This window comes from Triticum aestivum, chromosome 2A (genome assembly GCF_018294505.1).
Source record: "Triticum aestivum cultivar Chinese Spring chromosome 2A, IWGSC CS RefSeq v2.1, whole genome shotgun sequence".
Lineage (NCBI taxonomy): Eukaryota > Viridiplantae > Streptophyta > Magnoliopsida > Poales > Poaceae > Triticum > Triticum aestivum.
In genome coordinates, this window is record NC_057797.1 from 723,473,597 (window position 1) to 723,492,086 (window position 18,490).

General features: G+C 48.1%; 1 protein-coding gene across 1 annotated transcript; it reads left to right on the forward strand.

The window, feature by feature from the left end:
* Window positions 1–293: 293 nt before the first annotated feature.
* LOC123191930 (phylloplanin-like) lies at window positions 294–17,236 on the forward strand. The gene is made up of 2 exons (XM_044604468.1): window positions 294–459; window positions 16,887–17,236. Exons 1-2 carry the CDS (start codon window positions 294–296, stop codon window positions 17,234–17,236), a joined length of 516 nt encoding a protein of 171 aa, XP_044460403.1.
* The last annotated feature ends 1,254 nt before the right edge of the window (window positions 17,237–18,490 follow it).

Below are 18,490 nucleotides of genomic sequence, written 5' to 3' on the forward strand. Positions count from 1 at the left end.
GCACGGTGGTGGGGATGGAGGAGGCCATCGCGGCGGTGGCGCTAGGAGGTGCAGCGGAAGACATAAAACCCTAGTCTGATACCATGTTAAACAAGAATATTGGGCAACTGCTCGACACCTCAAGGGAGTGCGGCTATCTCATTATATATCAGTACCAATGGGTACAATATACAAGGCGTATATACAAGTCTACGTATAAACAAGTCTACATATACATATATAGTCTAACACTCAGCACATCACAACATCCTCTCACACATACAACGACACAAAGATCAAGCGGATCCAAGCCAATGGCAACCAAGAGCCCTCTTCTGGCCGCCCTCCTCGTCCTCGCCGTCATCATGGCGCCGCACGGTGCGGAGGCGGGCAAGGAGCTTCCACTAGCAATCATCTCCGGCATAGTGCCATGCAGCGCCGGGAACTCCATCAACGCGGCTGTGGCTCCGCCATTCCCGAGTAAGAGGAACTCTACCAGACTGTTCGCACACGAACACGTCACCGTGTACCTCCAACGCCGAGGGTGATGCACTGCAGCTCACGTCGAAGGAGACTCGTCCGGAAGCGCGGTACGCAAGCAATCCGGCGGGTGCTTTTGAGGACCCGAAACCCCACACGCCCGGCGCGGGACCCCGTCAGGGCTTGCGGCGGCTATGGGCTGCCCTAGGTCGACCTGATCGCCCCTAGGGCCTCGAGGTTCGCCGCCCTACAAATGAAGAACGAACAAAGAACGAGGAAGAAGAAGAACAAGGGAGAGAGATAAAGGTAAAGGTAAAAAGATGATATATTGATAGATCGATTGTGTGTTCTTCAATCGGCCGTCACCTCTCATCTATTAATGAGGCGGCTGGACTTCCCGTACAAGAAAAGGACTAAAAAGTCCATCCAAAACGTCAAAAACCCTAACCTAACTCGGAAAGGAATCTTTGGCAATTTTCTGGATCAACTTGGTCTCACCGATTGGTTTGCTTCGGTCCCACCGAGTGAACGTGACCAACTCTCTGTAAATTTCTGTAATTTCCCGGATCAACTCGGTCTCACCGATTAGTTTGTTTCGGTCCCACCGAGTGAGCGTTGCCAACTTTCTGTAATTTTCCGGATCAACTCGGTCTCACCGAGTCAATCAACTCGGTCGGTCCGAAATGACTCTGCAGCTTCTGTTTCTGACCTTGTTTTGCCTCCACAGGTTGCATATGACCTCAGATTAAGACGATTTGTATACCAAAATCAACCGATTCGACGAGACGCACAACTTTCATGTTGAAACTTTCTCCATTTGAAGCCGTATTCATTGGGTTTATGGCCATTCTTTAATCTGGTGTCGACATAAGGATCTCTGAACTTGTCATAACTTTTACATCCAAGCTCCGTTTTAGACCATCTTCATATTCATCTTCATCTTCTCGAAAAGAGCCATTTCATGGTGACTTTCAATAGTAAGTTTGAATTAATCTTGACATAGCGTCAAGCCACTCTTTATAAACGTGCCACTGTTGAGCGTCAAGACATGCCCCCCTGTTTTTCGGCAAAGCTAGTGAGGAGGTCCTGGATTAGGGGGTGTTCGGATAGCCGGACTATACCTTCAGCCGGACTCCTGGACTATGAAGATATAAGATTGAAGACTTCGTCCCGTGTCCGGATGGGACTTTCCTTGGCGTGGAAGGAAAGCTTGGCGATGCGATATTCAAGATCTCCTACCATTGTAACCGACTCTGTGTAACCCTAACCCTATCCGGTGTCTATATAAACCGGAGGGTTGTAGTCCGTAGAGGATGAACTCCATACACAACAATCATACCATAGGCTAGATTCTAGGGTTTAGCCTCCTTGATCTCGTAGTAGACCTACTCTTGTACTACCCATATCATCAATATTAATCAAGCAGGAGTAGGGGATAAACTCCATCGAGAGGGCTCGAACCTGGGTAAAACAAAGTGTCCCCAGTCTCCTGTTACCATCCAGCCTAGACGCACAGTTCGGGACCCCCTACCCGAGATCCGCCGGTTTTGACACCGACATTGGTGCTTTCATTGAGAGTTCCTCTGTGTCGTTGCCTTTAGGCCCGATGGCTCCTTCGATCTTCAACAACGATGCGGTCCGGGGTGAGACCTTCCTCCCCGGACAGATCTTCATCTTCGGCGGCTTCGCACTGCGGGTCAATTCGCTTGACCACCGTGAGCAGATCGGAAGCTACGTCCCTGGCCATCAGGTCAGGTTTGGAAGCCTAAACTACACGGCTGACATCCGCGAAGACTTGATCTTCGACGGATTTGAGCCACAGCCAAGCGTGCCGCACTGTCTCGATGGGCACGATATAGCTCTGCCGCCGAACAGCGCCTTGGAGGCCGCACACACATTGGTTTCGACCATTGATTCGGAACCTACTGCGCCGATCGAGGATCAGCGGTTGGACGCTGCCTCAGGGGCTGCGATCTCAGAGGCGATCGAGCCGAACTCCAGCCCCGCACTCCGCATGGCCCGTGACTCCGAGGAGCCGCATTCCTCTCTGAACTCCGAGCCCCCCGCGCCCCTGCCAATCGAATCCGAGTGGGCGCCGGTAATGGAGTTCACCGCAGCGGACATCTTTCAGCATTCGCCTTTCGGCGACATCCTGAATTCTCTTAAGTCTCTCTCTTTATCAGGAGAGCCCTGGCCGGACTACGGTCAGCAAGGGTGGGACACGGACGGTGAGGAAATTCAAAACCCACCCACCACCCACTTCGTAGCCACTGTCGACGATCTAACCGACATGCCTGATTTCGGCTCCGAGGACATCGACAGTATGGATGACGATGGAGGAGATATCGACGAACCAACGCCCATAGGGCATTGGACAACCACCCCATCTCACGATGTGTACATGGTGGACACCCCTAAGGGAAACGACAACGAGGAAAAAGGGGATAGGACGAGTGATCGACCCCCCAAAACGCAATCAAGGCGTCGGCGCAAACGCCGGCCCAAGCCCCGCCTCGACAAAAACCCAGCCATAGAGCAGGACAAGCCGGTCGATGACGAACAGGCCTTAGAGCAACCGTCCGAACAGGGCAACACGGATAGAAAAACCGAACATCCCTCCCCGGCGAAAATGGCATTCCGAACGACCGCACGCCAAATAAACCTATGAAGCAGAAGAATCTCCATGAGAGGCTCGTTGCAACTGCACGCAGCCTAAAAAAGTAGAAGCGGAAGCTAAAAACAGCGGAAGATGCACTCCGGATCAGATGGAGCAAGGTAATCAATGCCACAGATGAGTACGGCGACAGTCACTGCACTAAAAGCTATCCGAAAAGAAAGCTACTGCCTGAATTCGACAAAGAGGCCTCAGAGCCCTCGTATTCAAAAAATGAAAAAGCCACATGGTCGGATAGACGACCCCATAAGGCAACAAGCAGCGCCGCACCTAAATCGGCATGCGACCCTCCTAAGGATTCGCATCATGGCCCAGTCAGGTCCATTTATGGGCCAAGAAAGCAAGCTCTCATAAGCAACGCTATGAAGCCATCGTCAGAATCCGGCATACCCAAATACAGGGGTGCCGCACACCCCCTATGTTTTACCGATGAGGTCCTAGACTATGAATTCCCAGAGGGATTCAAACCCGTAAACATAGAGGCATACGATGGAACAACAGACCCTGGAGTCTGGATCGAGGATTATATCCTCCACATTCACATGGCTAGAGGAGACGATCTCCACGCCATAAAATATCTACCCCTTAAGCTTAAAGGGCCAGCCCGGCATTGGCTTAAAAGCCTTCCCGAAAACTCAATTGGAAGCTGGGAAGAGCTCGAGGATGCTTTCCGAGCAAACTTTCAAGGGACATATGTCCGCCCCCCGGATGCAGACGACCTTAGTCACATCACTCAACAACCCGGAGAATCAGCTCGACAATTCTGGAATAGATTCCTCATTAAAAAGAATCAGATAGTCGACTGTCCGGACGCCGAAGCCTTAGCAGCTTTTAGACATAACGTCCGAGACGAATGGCTCGCCAGACACCTCGGCCAAGAAAAGCCAAGAATAATGGCCGCACTAACAAGCCTCATGACCCGCTTTTGTGCAGGGGAGGACAGCTGGTTGGCAAGGTGCAGCCCCAGCGACCCAAGTACATCCGAAACCAGGGATGAAAACGGAAGACCGCGACGCAACAAAGACCATCGCCGGACTAAGGACAAAAGTCTGAAGAGCACGACAGTGAATGCCGGATTCAAAGGCTCACGACAAAATCAGGAAAAATCGCCCCCCCAGAATAACAGGGACGATCTATCCAACTTAAATAAAATCCTGGACAGGATATGTCAGATACACAGTACTCCTGGGAAGCCTGCTAACCATACCCACAAAGACTGTTGGGTCTTCAAACAATCTGGCATACTCAATGCCGAACACAAGGGGCTCGACACACCAAGCGAAGGCGAGGACGAACCCCAACAGCAGAGCACCAGGAAACAAAAGAACTTCCCACAAGAAGTAAAAACAGTGAACTCACTTCACATAACAAAACGTGCGGTGCCCGTAAAGGTACGCACCACACGGCCCATTCCCAAAGGATCCTGCCACTGGTTGTCAAAACCGATCACCTTCGATCAGCTAGATTATTCTAGGAATACCTGGAATGTAGGATGGACTGCCTTGATCCTTGATCCAATAATTGGCGAACTTAACTTTTCAAATGTCCTTATGGACGACGGCAGCGGACTAAACCTGATATATCAGGATACAATACAGCACATGGGGATAAACCCAGCAAGAATCCGCCGCAGCAAAACCTCCTTTCAAGGGGTAATACCAGGCCCGGACACCCATTGCATGGGTTTTCTTCGGCTCACAGTCACATTCCACGTCGTCCCGTTCTCAAGTCGCTATCAAGCACTACTGGGACGTGAAGCTTTCGCTCGATTTAACGCAATACCACATTATGCATCTCTTACGCTTAAGATGCCCGGTCCATGAGGCATCATCTCTTTGATGGGGAAGCACTAAAGTGCGCCTCCCCAAGCGGAGGATAGTGCGGCCGCTTTAACAGCCCCACAGCAAAATGGCCTCACTGGCCAAAAAACTTCAAAATAGGTCATTTAAAGACCACGAACGCGGATAGACGAGTTCGGTGAAAAATCATCATTGATGCAGGCCTAGAAGCCATATACCCCCGCACAAGGGGCTCCACGCATACACAAATAAGAGACAATAAAGCTCAAACTTACATATCTTACTTTATACTTTGCTTATTTTAAAAAAAAAATTGGCACGCCCTGTTTTTCAACTTAGTTCCTCTCTTTTACAGATGAACATCGTGCAGCGCCCATCCAGGATATGGCACAACGGAGACACAGGCGCAGACATGCAGTAGGGACCCGTCCTAAAGGATTCTTTTTAGATTAAGACCCTGCGTAAACCTTTTTTACTGTCTCTTGTTGCTATACATCCCCTGTGTTTTCTTTCTAATATAACCAAGGAGGAGGCTGGCGTCTTGGCATGTGGCCACTTCAGAATTTTTGCACGTACCTGAACACTAGGGGCTTTTTCAATAAAGAGTGATGTTTGGCCCGCACTCATAAAGACCGAACACCTTAGGGAGTGTTCGGCGTCACGAGTTTTGGCATTATATGCATCAGCTCCGAATCATGTCTTTGGTCAAATATTGGGTTGCCCGGCTCCTGAGTTCGGCTACCTTACGTTCCGCTCTATCGGCTAAGGTAGCACCTGGAGAACTACTGCGATTGTGCCCCCAGTTCGGCCAGGGCGAGCACCTCAGTAGAGAAAGTCAAAAACTGACTGTCATGATGTAGCGTGAGACTGGTTAGCCACTCGATGACCGATCGGAATCTATCGGATTCCTCCACCTTGACGAAGGACCGCTTCCCGGTCAGGCACATACGCGCCCCGAATTCGGACGAGCGCAGTGGACACCAAGGAGCTACCTAAAGAGTCTCATTTTCAAACTCCTATGGCTAAGTGAAAGTGTTAAAGCATTATAGTCCGGTTGCCTGGCCCGCTGCGCTATCACCTCCTTTATAGGACCAAGACGTTGGGTTAAGTGTGAGAATGCGTCTTCTGCGAGCACCCCCACACTATGTGCGTGGGGGCTGAAGCCAACGACTGCCATCTTTCAGATTCTATACATATATATATATATATATATATATATATATATATATATATATATATATATATATATATCTTAAAACGGCCGATTAGAAGGTGTTTACAATACTTGGAGGCACAAGTATAAAATCAGCCACTACACTTTATTAAAATATTAATTTATAATTACATATGCTATCATAACATAACATCTTTCGGGCACTGTGTCTCTATTACACGAGTGCCTTCAAGAACTTCCTGAAAATAGTGCTCGGAAGGTACTCGGCTTTGGTCCGAATCTCGGGACGCAACAACGGTGGTCTCCATCTCTGCCTAGTATCTCTTAACACGGGCAAGAGCCATCCTTGCACCCTCTATACATGCTGACCTCTTCATTGCATCAATATGCGGCACCGCGTCAAGGAATTGCTGCACCAAGCTAAAATAACTCTTCGGCTCTGATCTCCCCGGCCACAGATGATCCATGACGTACTTCATGGCGAGTCCGGACAACCTATTCAGTTCGGCCCATTGAGCCAAACGATCATCCACTGCCAGTGGACGCTCTGGATTATGAAACTGCGACCAGAAAAGCTTTTCCACTTTGCAATCTTTCTGATCTCGAAAGTGTTCGGTCGCATCAGCGGCACTCGTTGCCAAGTCCAAATAGGTGTCCTTCACACTCCACATCCAGTCCAACAGAGCAAACTTCGGATCACAAACCTTCCTCCGTAGCATAAAGGGCTTTCCAACCGCAATCTGTTCGGCTTGATGCAGCTCCTCTTTCACAGCTCTCATCGCAGAGCGAGCGTCCTTGGCATCGGCAATGGCCTTCTCTAAGTCCGTCTGTCTCGCCCGGTCTTCTTTCTCAAGAAGTTTGCAACGGTCTGCAGCGCTCTTTAACTTCTTGGCCATTTCGGACATCTCTTCTTTGCTTTGGCAGTGAGCAGCCTATTCGGCTCTCAGCTCTTCAAGAGCCTTCTTAGCAGCCGCATCGCTTTCTCTGGCTTGCTCCTTAGCTCGGGCAAGTTCTGCCCTACGATTCTCCACGGCGGCTATACCATCTGCGTTAAGCGCACACATTGTAAGACACTGGCATGAAGCTCCTCTTACCTAATGCCGTCCGAAGAATTACATACCTTGAGCCTCATCAAGCCGCTTGTTGACAAGCGCGATGTCGGCATCTGCCACGTCCAGTTGCCGCTTTAGTTCGGCCAAATCATTAGTCCGGTTTGATTCCGGACACCTCGCTACCTACATTCAAAGGCGACATCTTAGACCTGGGATTATGATCCTCTACGTGCCGTCATTTCTTGACAACACGCAGAGTCTCAGGGGCTACTACCTACACAGGGCGCATCTTATTTATGCGCAACTGACAAAAGTGTACATTATTTAACGTACCTCAAAACCCGTCAGTAAACTGTTGACGGCCTCATGCAATCCGCTTTCTGCGGATGAAATCCTTTCAATCACCGTGCCCATCAAGGCACGGTGCTCCTCTGAGATAGAAGCTCGCCCCAGCAAAATCTTTAGCTCCTCCGGCCGAGCACCAGACGGTGCCGGACTCGTCCTATGGCCTTTTTCGAAGGCCGAATGCGGAGAGCCTCGGGGGCCACATAGCTATCTTCCGCCCCTGCCGGATTCGTAGAAACCCTCCGCAACGACACCTCAGGGTCGCCCGCTTCGCTAGGCGGTACGGCAGGGGGAGGCGTCCCGCTCTCCATCATCTCCGGAAGAAGATCCCCCAAAGACGAGCTCTGCTGAGAAGGGCTGAGGTCCGAGCTACAAGGTAAAAATTTCGGTTAATCTTCTCAGATGTAAAATCAAGGATTTCTCTCATCCCTCAAAAGGAAAATCTTTTCTCCACTTACGGCTCGCTGGAGGGCTGATCCCCTTGAGGGCGTAGTCTGGCCGAGGAACTCCCCGGTGTTGGACCCTCTGACGAGGATTTTCTCCCCCGTTTTGAGGCCATGGTTTCTGGGTTGTCAGAGGCGGCTCTCTTCTTCCCCTTAGGAGATGAATTGTCGGTTCCTCTCTTCGGAGCAGCCTCCTTCGAGGAGGCCGTAGCTTCCTTGTCCTCCCCCTCCAAAGGCATTATCTCCAGCATCCTGACTAGCACAGGATCCGGCCTGGTTTCAGGAAGGGGAGCCGGACACCTGATCAGCTTCGCCTTCGCTATCCACTCCTGTTTAAAAGGACGGCTCTTTTAGGGGCAAGTTTATGATGATTATGCGGATAGAAGGTCTGGGCACAAGGTTGCTTAATTGAGTATCCGGGCGATTGCAGCTTAGGCCTGCGTCCTCGGTTAAATCCGGACATATTTCTTGTGATCCGAAGAACAGTCTATACATCTCCGCAGGCGTTGCGCCCATAAAATGCTGGAGAGCTCGGGGTCCCTCCGGATTAAACTCCCACAGATGAAGGGAGCGACATTTGCCGGGCAATATTCGGCGAATCAGCATGACCTGCGTCACCTTGACCAAACTGAGGTCTCCTTCCAAGAGATCCTTAATTTGGCCCTGTAGCAGGGGCACGTCTTTGGGCAAACCCCAATCTAATCCTTTGTTGACCCATGACGCTAGCCGTGATGGGGGACCCGAGCGAAAGGCAGGAGGCGCCGCCTACTTGGCGCTCCTAGGAGCGGTGAGATAGAACCATTCTCGTTGCCACAAGCCGAGCTCCTCTTGAAAGAAACCCTCGGGCCATGGAGCATCAGCATTCTTACTTATGACGGCACCTCCGCACTCTGCGTGCCGTCCCTCGATCATCTTCGGCTCCACTCCAAAAGTCTTGAGCCATAAACCGAAGTGAGGAGTAACGCGGAGGAATGCTTCACACACGACGATGAATGAGGAAATTTGGAGGATGGACTCTGGAGCTAAGTCATGAAATTCCAGCCCGTAATAGAACAGCAGCCCCCTCACGAAGGGATCCATCGGGAAGGCTAACCCCCGAAGGAAGTGAGACATGAACACTACGCTCTCACCGGGCTGGGGATTGGGAATAGCTTGCCCTTGAGCAGGCAACCTATGCGGAATTTCGGCTGTCAGGAACTTAGCCTCTCTCAGCTTTAGCACATCCTCCTCCTTGACGGAGGAGGGCATCCATCGGCCTTGAAGGTCGGAACCGAACATTGTCGAAAGTCCGAAGCGCCTGGAATCTGAAGCCTAGGGTGTTGGAACTCGAGACAACGGGCGAACTCGTTTGAGGTTGGAAAAAGGAGTAAGGCCTTGGTCTCTTTATAAGAGGTTGAATACGAGAAAACATGCTAACGGGCACGATTGGGTTACCCACATCCGTATTAATGAGAATCCCGTAAGAAGGGCACACGATCTCTGCTTTGACAAGACGTGCCAAGAAAACCACCTCGCAAAACATGCTGAGGTGAAAACGATTGGAGTAGAGGACTTGGCTGTAGTGTGATGGCGCACTGCAAAATACGTCAGTAGATTTGATTTGTGTTAATATTATTCTCTCTATAGCAATATGTGGAAACTTATTTTACAGAGCCGGACACTACTCTTGGTGATTACAATCTTCTATGAAGGACTTGGAGGAGGAACCCGCCTTGCAATGCCGAAGACAATTTTCGCGCCGGACTCGTCGTCATTGAAGCCTGGTTCAGGGGCTACTGAGGGAGTCCTGGATTAGGGGGTGTTCATATAGCCGGACTATACCTTCAGCCGGACTCCTGGACTATGAAGATATAAGATTGAAGACTTCGTCCCGTGTCCGGATGGGACTTTCCTTGGCGTGGAAGGCAAGCTTGGCGATGCGATATTCAAGATCTCCTACCATTGTAACCGACTCTGTGTAACCCTAACCCTATCCAGTGTCTATATAAACCGAAGGGTTGTAGTCCGTAGAGGATCAACTCCATACACAACAATCATACCATAGGCTAGCTTCTAGGGTTTAGCCTCCTTGATCTCGTGGTAGATCTACTCTTGTACTACCCATATCATCAATATTAATCAAGCAGGAGTAGGGGATAAACTCCATCGAGAGGGCCCGAACCTGGGTAAAACAAAGTGTCCCCAGTCTACTGTTACCATCCAGCCTAGACGCACAGCTCGGGACCCCCTACCCGAGATCCGCCGGTTTTGACACCGACAGCTAGCATGCCGAAAAATAACTTGTACGAGTTTGTTCTAAGGACGATGTCAACACTCCATCAGCCATTTATATGTCCTTAGGACGATAAGTATATATCGACCATGTCTTGTGTGAACTTTCTGACGCAAACTTGGGTGAAACCTTCTCAGCTTCATTAACAATCCGGTGATAAAGTGCCATAGATATGTATCTCAAGGTCATCCTCGAAAGCATATTGTTCACCCTTTTGCTAGGATTTTGTAGATAATCAACAATACTTTCTCCAATCCTTACTTTCGCCTGCTTAAAAATTTCATTAGTGGCCGAAGCTATGGACTTCGGTTCGGCCTTACCTATATTGACGAGACTAAGCATCGGCTATTAAGAGAAATGCAATACAACATGATTAACATAGTAGCCGAATGTTTGTTGTGCCAATTCTTTCGAATTGTCATGTCTAAATATATGAACAATTTTAAAGCAAACCAAGGTAAATTTTGCATCTAGACATACCCCAAGACAAACTATGAGTGATTCATCAAAACATTGATAACCATTGGATGTTTGTTGCACTACTAATAACAAATCACCGGAAGCCTCAATGTGTATAGCACCTATAGCAAGGCAAAGCTCCAATCCGAATGACAATGAATATTCGACTTTGATCATTGTGCAAAAATATTTTAAGCGGCATGAGGCTTCACAAAATGGCACCATAAGGAGATAAATAAACAACACCAACACCTTGGCCATTGCCACAAGTTTAACCATCGAAAATAATCTCCATAGTACTAAAAATACAAGGGCAATATCAATGAACATGTACCTCATTTTTGCCTCCAATTGAACAAAGGACAATGTTAGGATACTACATCGGCCATGCTTTGACATATTCTTAGGGCGATAGATAAATATCGGTCATTAACATAAGGTTCATGTAGAATTCATTCACCAAATCACGTATAGCTGAAATAATTAAACAAATGAAATAGCAATCAAATATTTCAGCCCTTTGGATTAGCAAGAAAGAATGTAGCTAATAAAATGTATAGAGATTTGGTAATACCCTCTCATGATGCAGAAAACTATGTCGCTTCCATGGATCAAAATAAATCCAGGGAGGGTAACTGATCATACCTGATGATGAATTCCATGGCAAAGGCATCAATGGTGGTTGAAGAATACGGATGATGTGCTAACCGAAGATTTTGATGTTGTGATGCGCACCTTCGGCTTAATTGTTTGTTGCTTTCATTCTTTTCCTTCTTCACTTTTATCGCACTTGTTGCAATAGAAACATGCACATCACTTTTGTTTTGATTGATCTTCTTGGGAACCCATGCCATGTTCTTCTTTCTCAGCTCTTGTGTACTAAGATATCATAATTCCCTCTTTTGCCAATACGATAAACCGAGTGGGCATCTCTACTGTGATTCTGTTTTGACCTTGTGCACTCTCAACTTCTTTTCTTCAGATTTGGCACTTTGACTCTCAATAATTGGTTGCTTCGTCTCATTGCCGTTAGTAGCCAATGTCAACACTTTAATTGGCTCTTTTTCATTTGAGATCAAATCTGAAGTTGCACTCTTACGACCATCTCTTTTAACACAATAAATTTGCTTGACCACCTCTTTCTTCTTCCTTGAGCTCTGGACCGATTCCTTACGATTGAAACGGTCTTTAACATGTGATTGTTCAAGTGTTGACCTTCTCGGAGCTGCATAATATTGATGAGATGGTCTAAAATGAGATGGAGAATGTGCCCTTGTATCATACCTGTCCCATGATGGATATGGATCTACATGAGCATAGGGAGGCATCCACGACATTGGCGTTGGGGGCCCAAAATAAGGATATGAATATGTTGAATTAAAATTCCCACTTTGCCAATACCGATCCTCACACTTACGCCTTGGGGGTGATCTTGGTTTCTTTACATGATTTGGCCGATACGCATTCTTCTCTTCACTCTTATTTTGATATTTGTCCAATAGTTCAGCGAAGGTGATTTTTGACCCCTTACACTTGCGTTTATTTTGGTCTTTGTTTTCTTTTGGTTTGCTTTCATCGATCATTGGATTTCCTTGTTGCCCCCCAGTCCTTAGTGTCTTCATTGTAGCTTCGATGGAATTCTCACCCCCAAGTTCATGTTCATTGTGATCAACAACTTCTTTACTTGAAAGCTTGATCCCATCACCTGCAGTTTTTACCTTCTCTTTAGATGGATCGGCTTCAAGTAGCCGATGCAAAAAAAAATTCCATCAAGACCAATCGGAATAGACTGGTCATCCTTTGGTGTTTCAACAAATTTCAATCGCCCTTTTTCAATGGACGATTTAATTATTTGTCGAAACATGTGGCAGTCCTCAAAATTATGCTTGGACGAATCATGCAACTTACAATACATTCGTCCTTGGATAGATGGCTTGACATGGTGATCAAGAATTCTAATGTAATTATTTTTCAACAACAAATCAAAGATTCAATCACATATGTTTGAATCAAAGGTATACCTTTTGTTTTCTAGCCGATCTTTTTGTGAGAACGACCTTGGAGTTAAGCAAACGAATGGTTCAGATTTGGCATCTTCCCATTCGGCTATGAATTCTCTTTTGCATTCTTTTTCCGATGTCCTTAAATAAGAAACTATACTAGCATCGGTTTTCCCAACAGATTTTAACCTTGGCTTTAAATTTCTGAGATCAAAGTAGTTAGAACATACACGTCTCAATTGAGACCATGCGTAAGCCAAGTATGAAGCAAGCAAATCTACCCAATTAGATATGAATTTTAAATAAAGCAATGGGAAAAGCTTTGGCTGCAGTAATAAGTCACTATCAGTCTCTTTGAATGGTACAATATATTGACCGATATGCTTAGTAACAATTTTATTGCTAACAAGTAAATTGCCCTTCTTCATTTGTCTTTGAAAATTACTTATTAGAATTTTTCTAATAGATGCATCAACAATATAGTTGTGACCAAATCTGAAAATAGGTAAATTACTTGCTAGACATACCTCTTCAAATATGTTGGGAGAGCATGATGATTGCATGTCATGAATAATATCGTGCTTTGCTTTTGGATGGCTTCTCAGAACCGCGTCACAATTTTCTTCGTGATTCCGTGCATCATAAATTTGAAGATCTTTTTCAACCGAACTTTGTTCGGCTACTTTTTCTTGTCCTTGAAGCTTGTCAATTTCTATGGCACGAAACTCATAGGGCAGGAAGTAGGTTCCATTAACTTCAGAAAAATCAAGCACGGTTGTTTTGCTATGCTTGCCATGCCCTTTCTCAATAGTACTTGCCTCTTTGGATTTGATGGATTCAGAATATATACTACTTGATTCGGCTTTTTCAACCGAAGCACTTTCAAGTTCCGAATCATCCTTTTTTTCATTGATACTACCCATTGGCAATGCTTCTTTTATTTGAGCCAATTCTTTTTCTATTTGTTTCTGGCGGCGAGCGGCAAAGTTGGCTTTAATCTTTTTCTCAATTTCAGCCCACTCTGGATACGATTGCCCCCCGATGTTTTTAGATTCTTTCGGCAATGACACACGGGTGTTGCCGAAATTTTGTAGTAGTGTAGGGGGTGTATAATATGATGTAGTACTAGGTGAAGGCATATGCATTGTTGTAAAACCATATTTTTGCTCGCCAATTTTATCAATTGGCAAAGATTCATCTTCTTGCAAAACTCTAGCTTTTATTGCGGTACAATCAGGAAATAGCCCTTTTTCATGCTGTTCAAGGCAAATAGCACTAATCCTCTTATTCTGTGCCAAGCTCTTTTTTAATGTAGCCACAACCGCTTCTGGAAGAGATTGCTCCGCAATACTTTCAGATTCTTTCGGCAATGATTCGCGAGTGTTGCCGAAATTCTCAAATTGCATAGAGTATGCATTATATGCTACAGTATTTGATGACGGCACATGTGTTCCTGTAAAATTTTCACTTATTCGACTATGACCGTAAAGATGCGGGGCCGAATTATGAACATCTACAATTGCATACGGTGCTAAAAAATTACTAACATGAGGTGTAGCATATGATGGTTGAGGGTAATTGGCCAAATAACTAGTAGTAACATGGCCAATTCCCTTATCCACCGGCACGTTTGGATTAACGTACTGTAGGTTATTTGCCGATGAATAAAAACTTGAAACACTTTGTTGCATACCATTGGAAGTTCCTACATAGGGTGTCTCAACTTGATTAACCAAACTCATCATGTTATTCATCGGCATATAAATTTGTGGGGTTGCCGATGCATGGGAGTTGGGATACATATGTTGCATGTTGCTAAAATTATATGAAGTAGAATCATGGAGATTTTGTTGCATCGGCCCTTGAACATAATTAGATGCATGATTGATAAAGCTAGGGCTAGCCGATACATTATGCTCATTAGATGATCTAGCAACAACATACGCATTATTTGCATCTACATATGTGAATTGGGTATTCATATTACCTTTGTAGATTGCAAACCCTAGATGACGATCTCTTCGTAGCAAGAACGGGCCGGAGACCGTTAAAAGCTTCATCCCCAGCGGAGTCGCCAAAAAGTGTTTTGGCACATGAACACATCACCGTGTACCTCAAATGCCGAGGGTGATGCACCGCAGCTCACGTCGAAGGAGACTCGTCCAGAAGCGCGGTACGCAAGCAATCCGGCGGGTGCTTTTGAGGACCCGAAACCCCACACGCCCGGGAGGGACCCTGTCAGGGCTTGCGGCGGCTATGGGCTGCCCTAGGTCGACCTGATCGCCCCTAGGGCCTCGAGGTTCTCCACCCTGCAAACGAAGAACGAACGAAGAACGAGGAAGAAGAAGAACAAGGGAGAGAGATAAAGGTAAAGGTAAAAAGATGATATATTGATAGATCGATTGTGTGTTCTTCAATCGGCCGTCACCTCTCATCTATTTATGAGGCGGCTGGACTTCCCGTACAAGAAAAGGACTAAAAAGTCCATCCAAAACGTCAAAAACCCCAACCTAACTCGGACAGGAATCTTTGGCAATTTTCCGGATCAACTCGGTCTCACCGATTGGTTTGCTTCGGTCCCATCTTCATATTCATCTTCATCTTCTCGAAAAGAGCCATTTCATGGTGACTTTCAATAGTAAGTTTGAATTAATCTTGACATAGCGTCAAGCCACTCTTTATAAACTTGCCACTTTTGAGCGTCAACACAGACCCCGCATCCCGCCCCGACCCGTAAAATAACCGCCAAAATGCAGGTCGGGCGGAAAACCAGCCCGACCAGACCACGCATCCCGCCCCGACCCGCAAAAAAATTTAGGGGGCGTGGCAAAATCCTAAGCCCAACCTGGGAAAACGCGGGTTTCTGCCTCGCGGCTGCGGTGCCCTGCATATAAGCAGAAGTGGTTGATGGGGGGACATTTCATCCCGCACTTTCTTCCACCAACCACCTCCCCTTTCCCCCTTCGCGCCGCCGTCGGCCGCCGCCCAAGATTCTGGCGAAAGCAGCCGGCAGGAGCACGCCGGAAGGCCGCCACGCGCATGAGGCTTCCCCTCCCTTCCCCCCTGCGTCGGCGGGCCACCGGATTTGCGGATCTGCGGCACTTCATCGCGGGCCGCCGGATTTGGCTTTTCCGGTGGCTGGTTGCTGTCCCAAGCGATGGAGTGGTCGGGGGGCTTCTCCCACAGCCCAAGCAAGGGCGCATCGCCGCATGCAGGTACTGCTTCGTCCGTCCGCCGCCGCCGAAGGTTTGCGTGCATGGATTCATCCGGCCGTCCACCGGGGTCGGCGCTCGCGCAGCGTCTTTGTGGCTTGCCGATACCGCTCATAGAGTGCGACGAATGCACGCGGAAAGTGTTGTGGCTCACTTCGGGCACGCCGAAGCATCCCGGATGGGTGTTCTTCAAATGCGAAAATGACGAGGTACGTCACTTGCGGTAGCTCATTTTGATGGCTCATTATTTGGTTCAATTGCGGTAGCTCATTTTGCCATGCTCACTCATTGTGTGTAGGAAGATGGATGCTCATTTTGGTTTTGGGAAGGCGAATACATTGATTTGTTGACAGAAAGAAAAATAATAGATGTGCGTGCACTCCTTAGTAGAATCGAAGGCAATGAATTGGGTGCATGTGCAACTACAGGGGAAGCAACATCTACTTCTTTCGAACCAAAGATGAAGAAAGAAGAATGCAAAATCAAGAATCCGCAGATCAATAATGAATGCATGGAGAAGATATTAATCCAACTAGTGGGAGCAGTTATGGAAGTTGGAAATCTTCTCAAATGCGTACTTGTGGTTCTTGTTTTCTTTGGTCTTACTATTCTAGCAAAGATTTGGTGATGTCTATGTATCCAATATTGTTGAAAAAGCAAAAAAATGCATTATGTTGGATCAAATTTAGGTGCAAATTTAAGTTTGCCTGGTCGGAAGGAGCTGCGCCTGATCAGACCCCGCAAAACCGACCCGTAAAAGAGCATATTCCGTGAATATCCTTTTTTACGGGTCCGTTATGCGAGGTCTACATCTGTGGCCGTCCGCGCCGGCCTACAAAGCCGTTTTTCCGCGAACTGCTAACGTGTTTTGCGGGCCGGCCGGATGCAGGGTCTGCCAGAGTTGCTCTAAGGACGTCTGCCAGCCTCCATAGTAGCCACCTAAGCAAATATATTCATCAACCGTCTTACGTTTGCTTTGCTTCTTTGCTCTGGACAGACGCCGCTATGCAGATGGTGTGCGGCCGTGTTGTGATGGCCAGCGGGATGACGGACCGCAGCGGAATGTACACCATGAAAATGGGCCTGGCCACCTCGTCATTGCTCGCCCCTCTGCTCGGCAACCAGTGCAAAGTGGTGGTGATCACCCTGCTGGCCGTGTGCAATGCGTCCTTAGCCAGCGTCACTGGGACGCTGACCGCATCGGTTCAGCTCCTGGGTATTGACAGTGGCAGCGGCAGCGGCATTCTGGGGGGCCTTGGCGGCCTAATTGGCCTCATCGGCCAGATCGTTGGTGGCCTCCTCGGCGGCATCCTTAACATCATCCCATTGCCCTTCTCCACCGTATAGACACTCGGCTACTGCCGGCGTGTCGATTGAAGACACGGCGGACCTAAATAAATAAATTCGTGCCAACCTACCAATGTACCCCATGGTCAACTATCCTTTATTATGTAAAATTTACTAATGTTTGTATGTGTTACCGCTTCTAAGAAGCACAAAAGTAAGCATATCGCGTAATACTCCGAGTGTGTGTCGTGTGATCAATGTTCGTTTGTGAAAAATAAAGCTATGTCTGTGATAGTACTATGTGATTAATTACTTGCTTCTTCTTTCGACATTGTGTTTGGTCACTTGCTTATCATCTCACTTCTCTGTGGTATCTGTACAAAGTCGTGTCTAACACCATAATTTGTGTATTACTAGAGGCTAACACGCCATTCTTCACTTATGGAATTAACTCTTTTTAGGGATTGACTACATGTCAATCGACTGAATATCATATTTGGGCCAGTCACCTTTTGCCTCTTTGCGATTTTTTGGGCCGTGACTATTAGGAGCAAGTAACGACGCCACCACCGGAGCTAATGCATTCAAGGACGACTTCACTCCATGATGCTGCCACATCAATGCCTAATAAGCAACCCGTACATCCACTTAATTGCTGTTTACGGGTGCATGGATACAGTGTTCGGAGATTTGGAAGTCGATGGCTCTCACTTCTCCCCCTCTCGCCCGAGGCGCTCTCCGTCCACCCCGACCCTCCATCCCCCTCCCTGTCGCCGGTGGCGGCCCGGGCGCCTTCCCCTCCCCTCGCTGTTGCGACCCTCCCCCTTTCCCCTGCACGCGTGTCGGTGTTGTCTTCCCCTCCCCCCTCTCCTCTGCCCGCGTTGGGATCTCGCTTTTGGGCTGTCGCCTCCAATGAGGATGAGCCGTGGTCTGCTCCTCCCTCCCCGTGCTGCTTGCCGGCGGATCCGGGGCGGCCGTTGGCCCCTCCTCCTGTGCCCCATCCTCGCAAGTTTGCTCCTGGTGGGAGGGGACGGCCTCTGGCGGCTGTAGAGCCCAATGTTGGCTGGATCCGGGTTTCTCGTCGTCGGTGCAAGTTCGGTAAGTGCTCGGTTGCCTCTTCTGGTTCGGGGATTCTGGGCGCCGCCCTTGATGGGGTGCTTGGTGGCTCCCCATCATCCTCTTCCTCCAGTGGTGCTACACCGTCTGCCGCGCCATCGGCGGCGGTGCTCCCAAGGCGGTTGGTGCCGCCGATGTTGCTTGACCTAGATCTGGTGGCCACTCCGTTGGCTAGTGGGCCACTGGATGGGCCCTCTG

What these genes read in the sequence shown, in the direction of transcription:
- LOC123191930 (XM_044604468.1), top strand. Translation starts at nt 294, where the DNA reads ATGGCAACCAAGAGCCCTCTTCTGGCCGCCCTCCTCGTCCTCGCCGTC. An exon ending in TGTGGCTCCGCCATTCCCGA is followed by an intron (nt 460 to 16,886) that starts GTAAGAGGAACT and finishes TGCTCTGGACAG; the next exon opens with ACGCCGCTATGCAGATGGTG.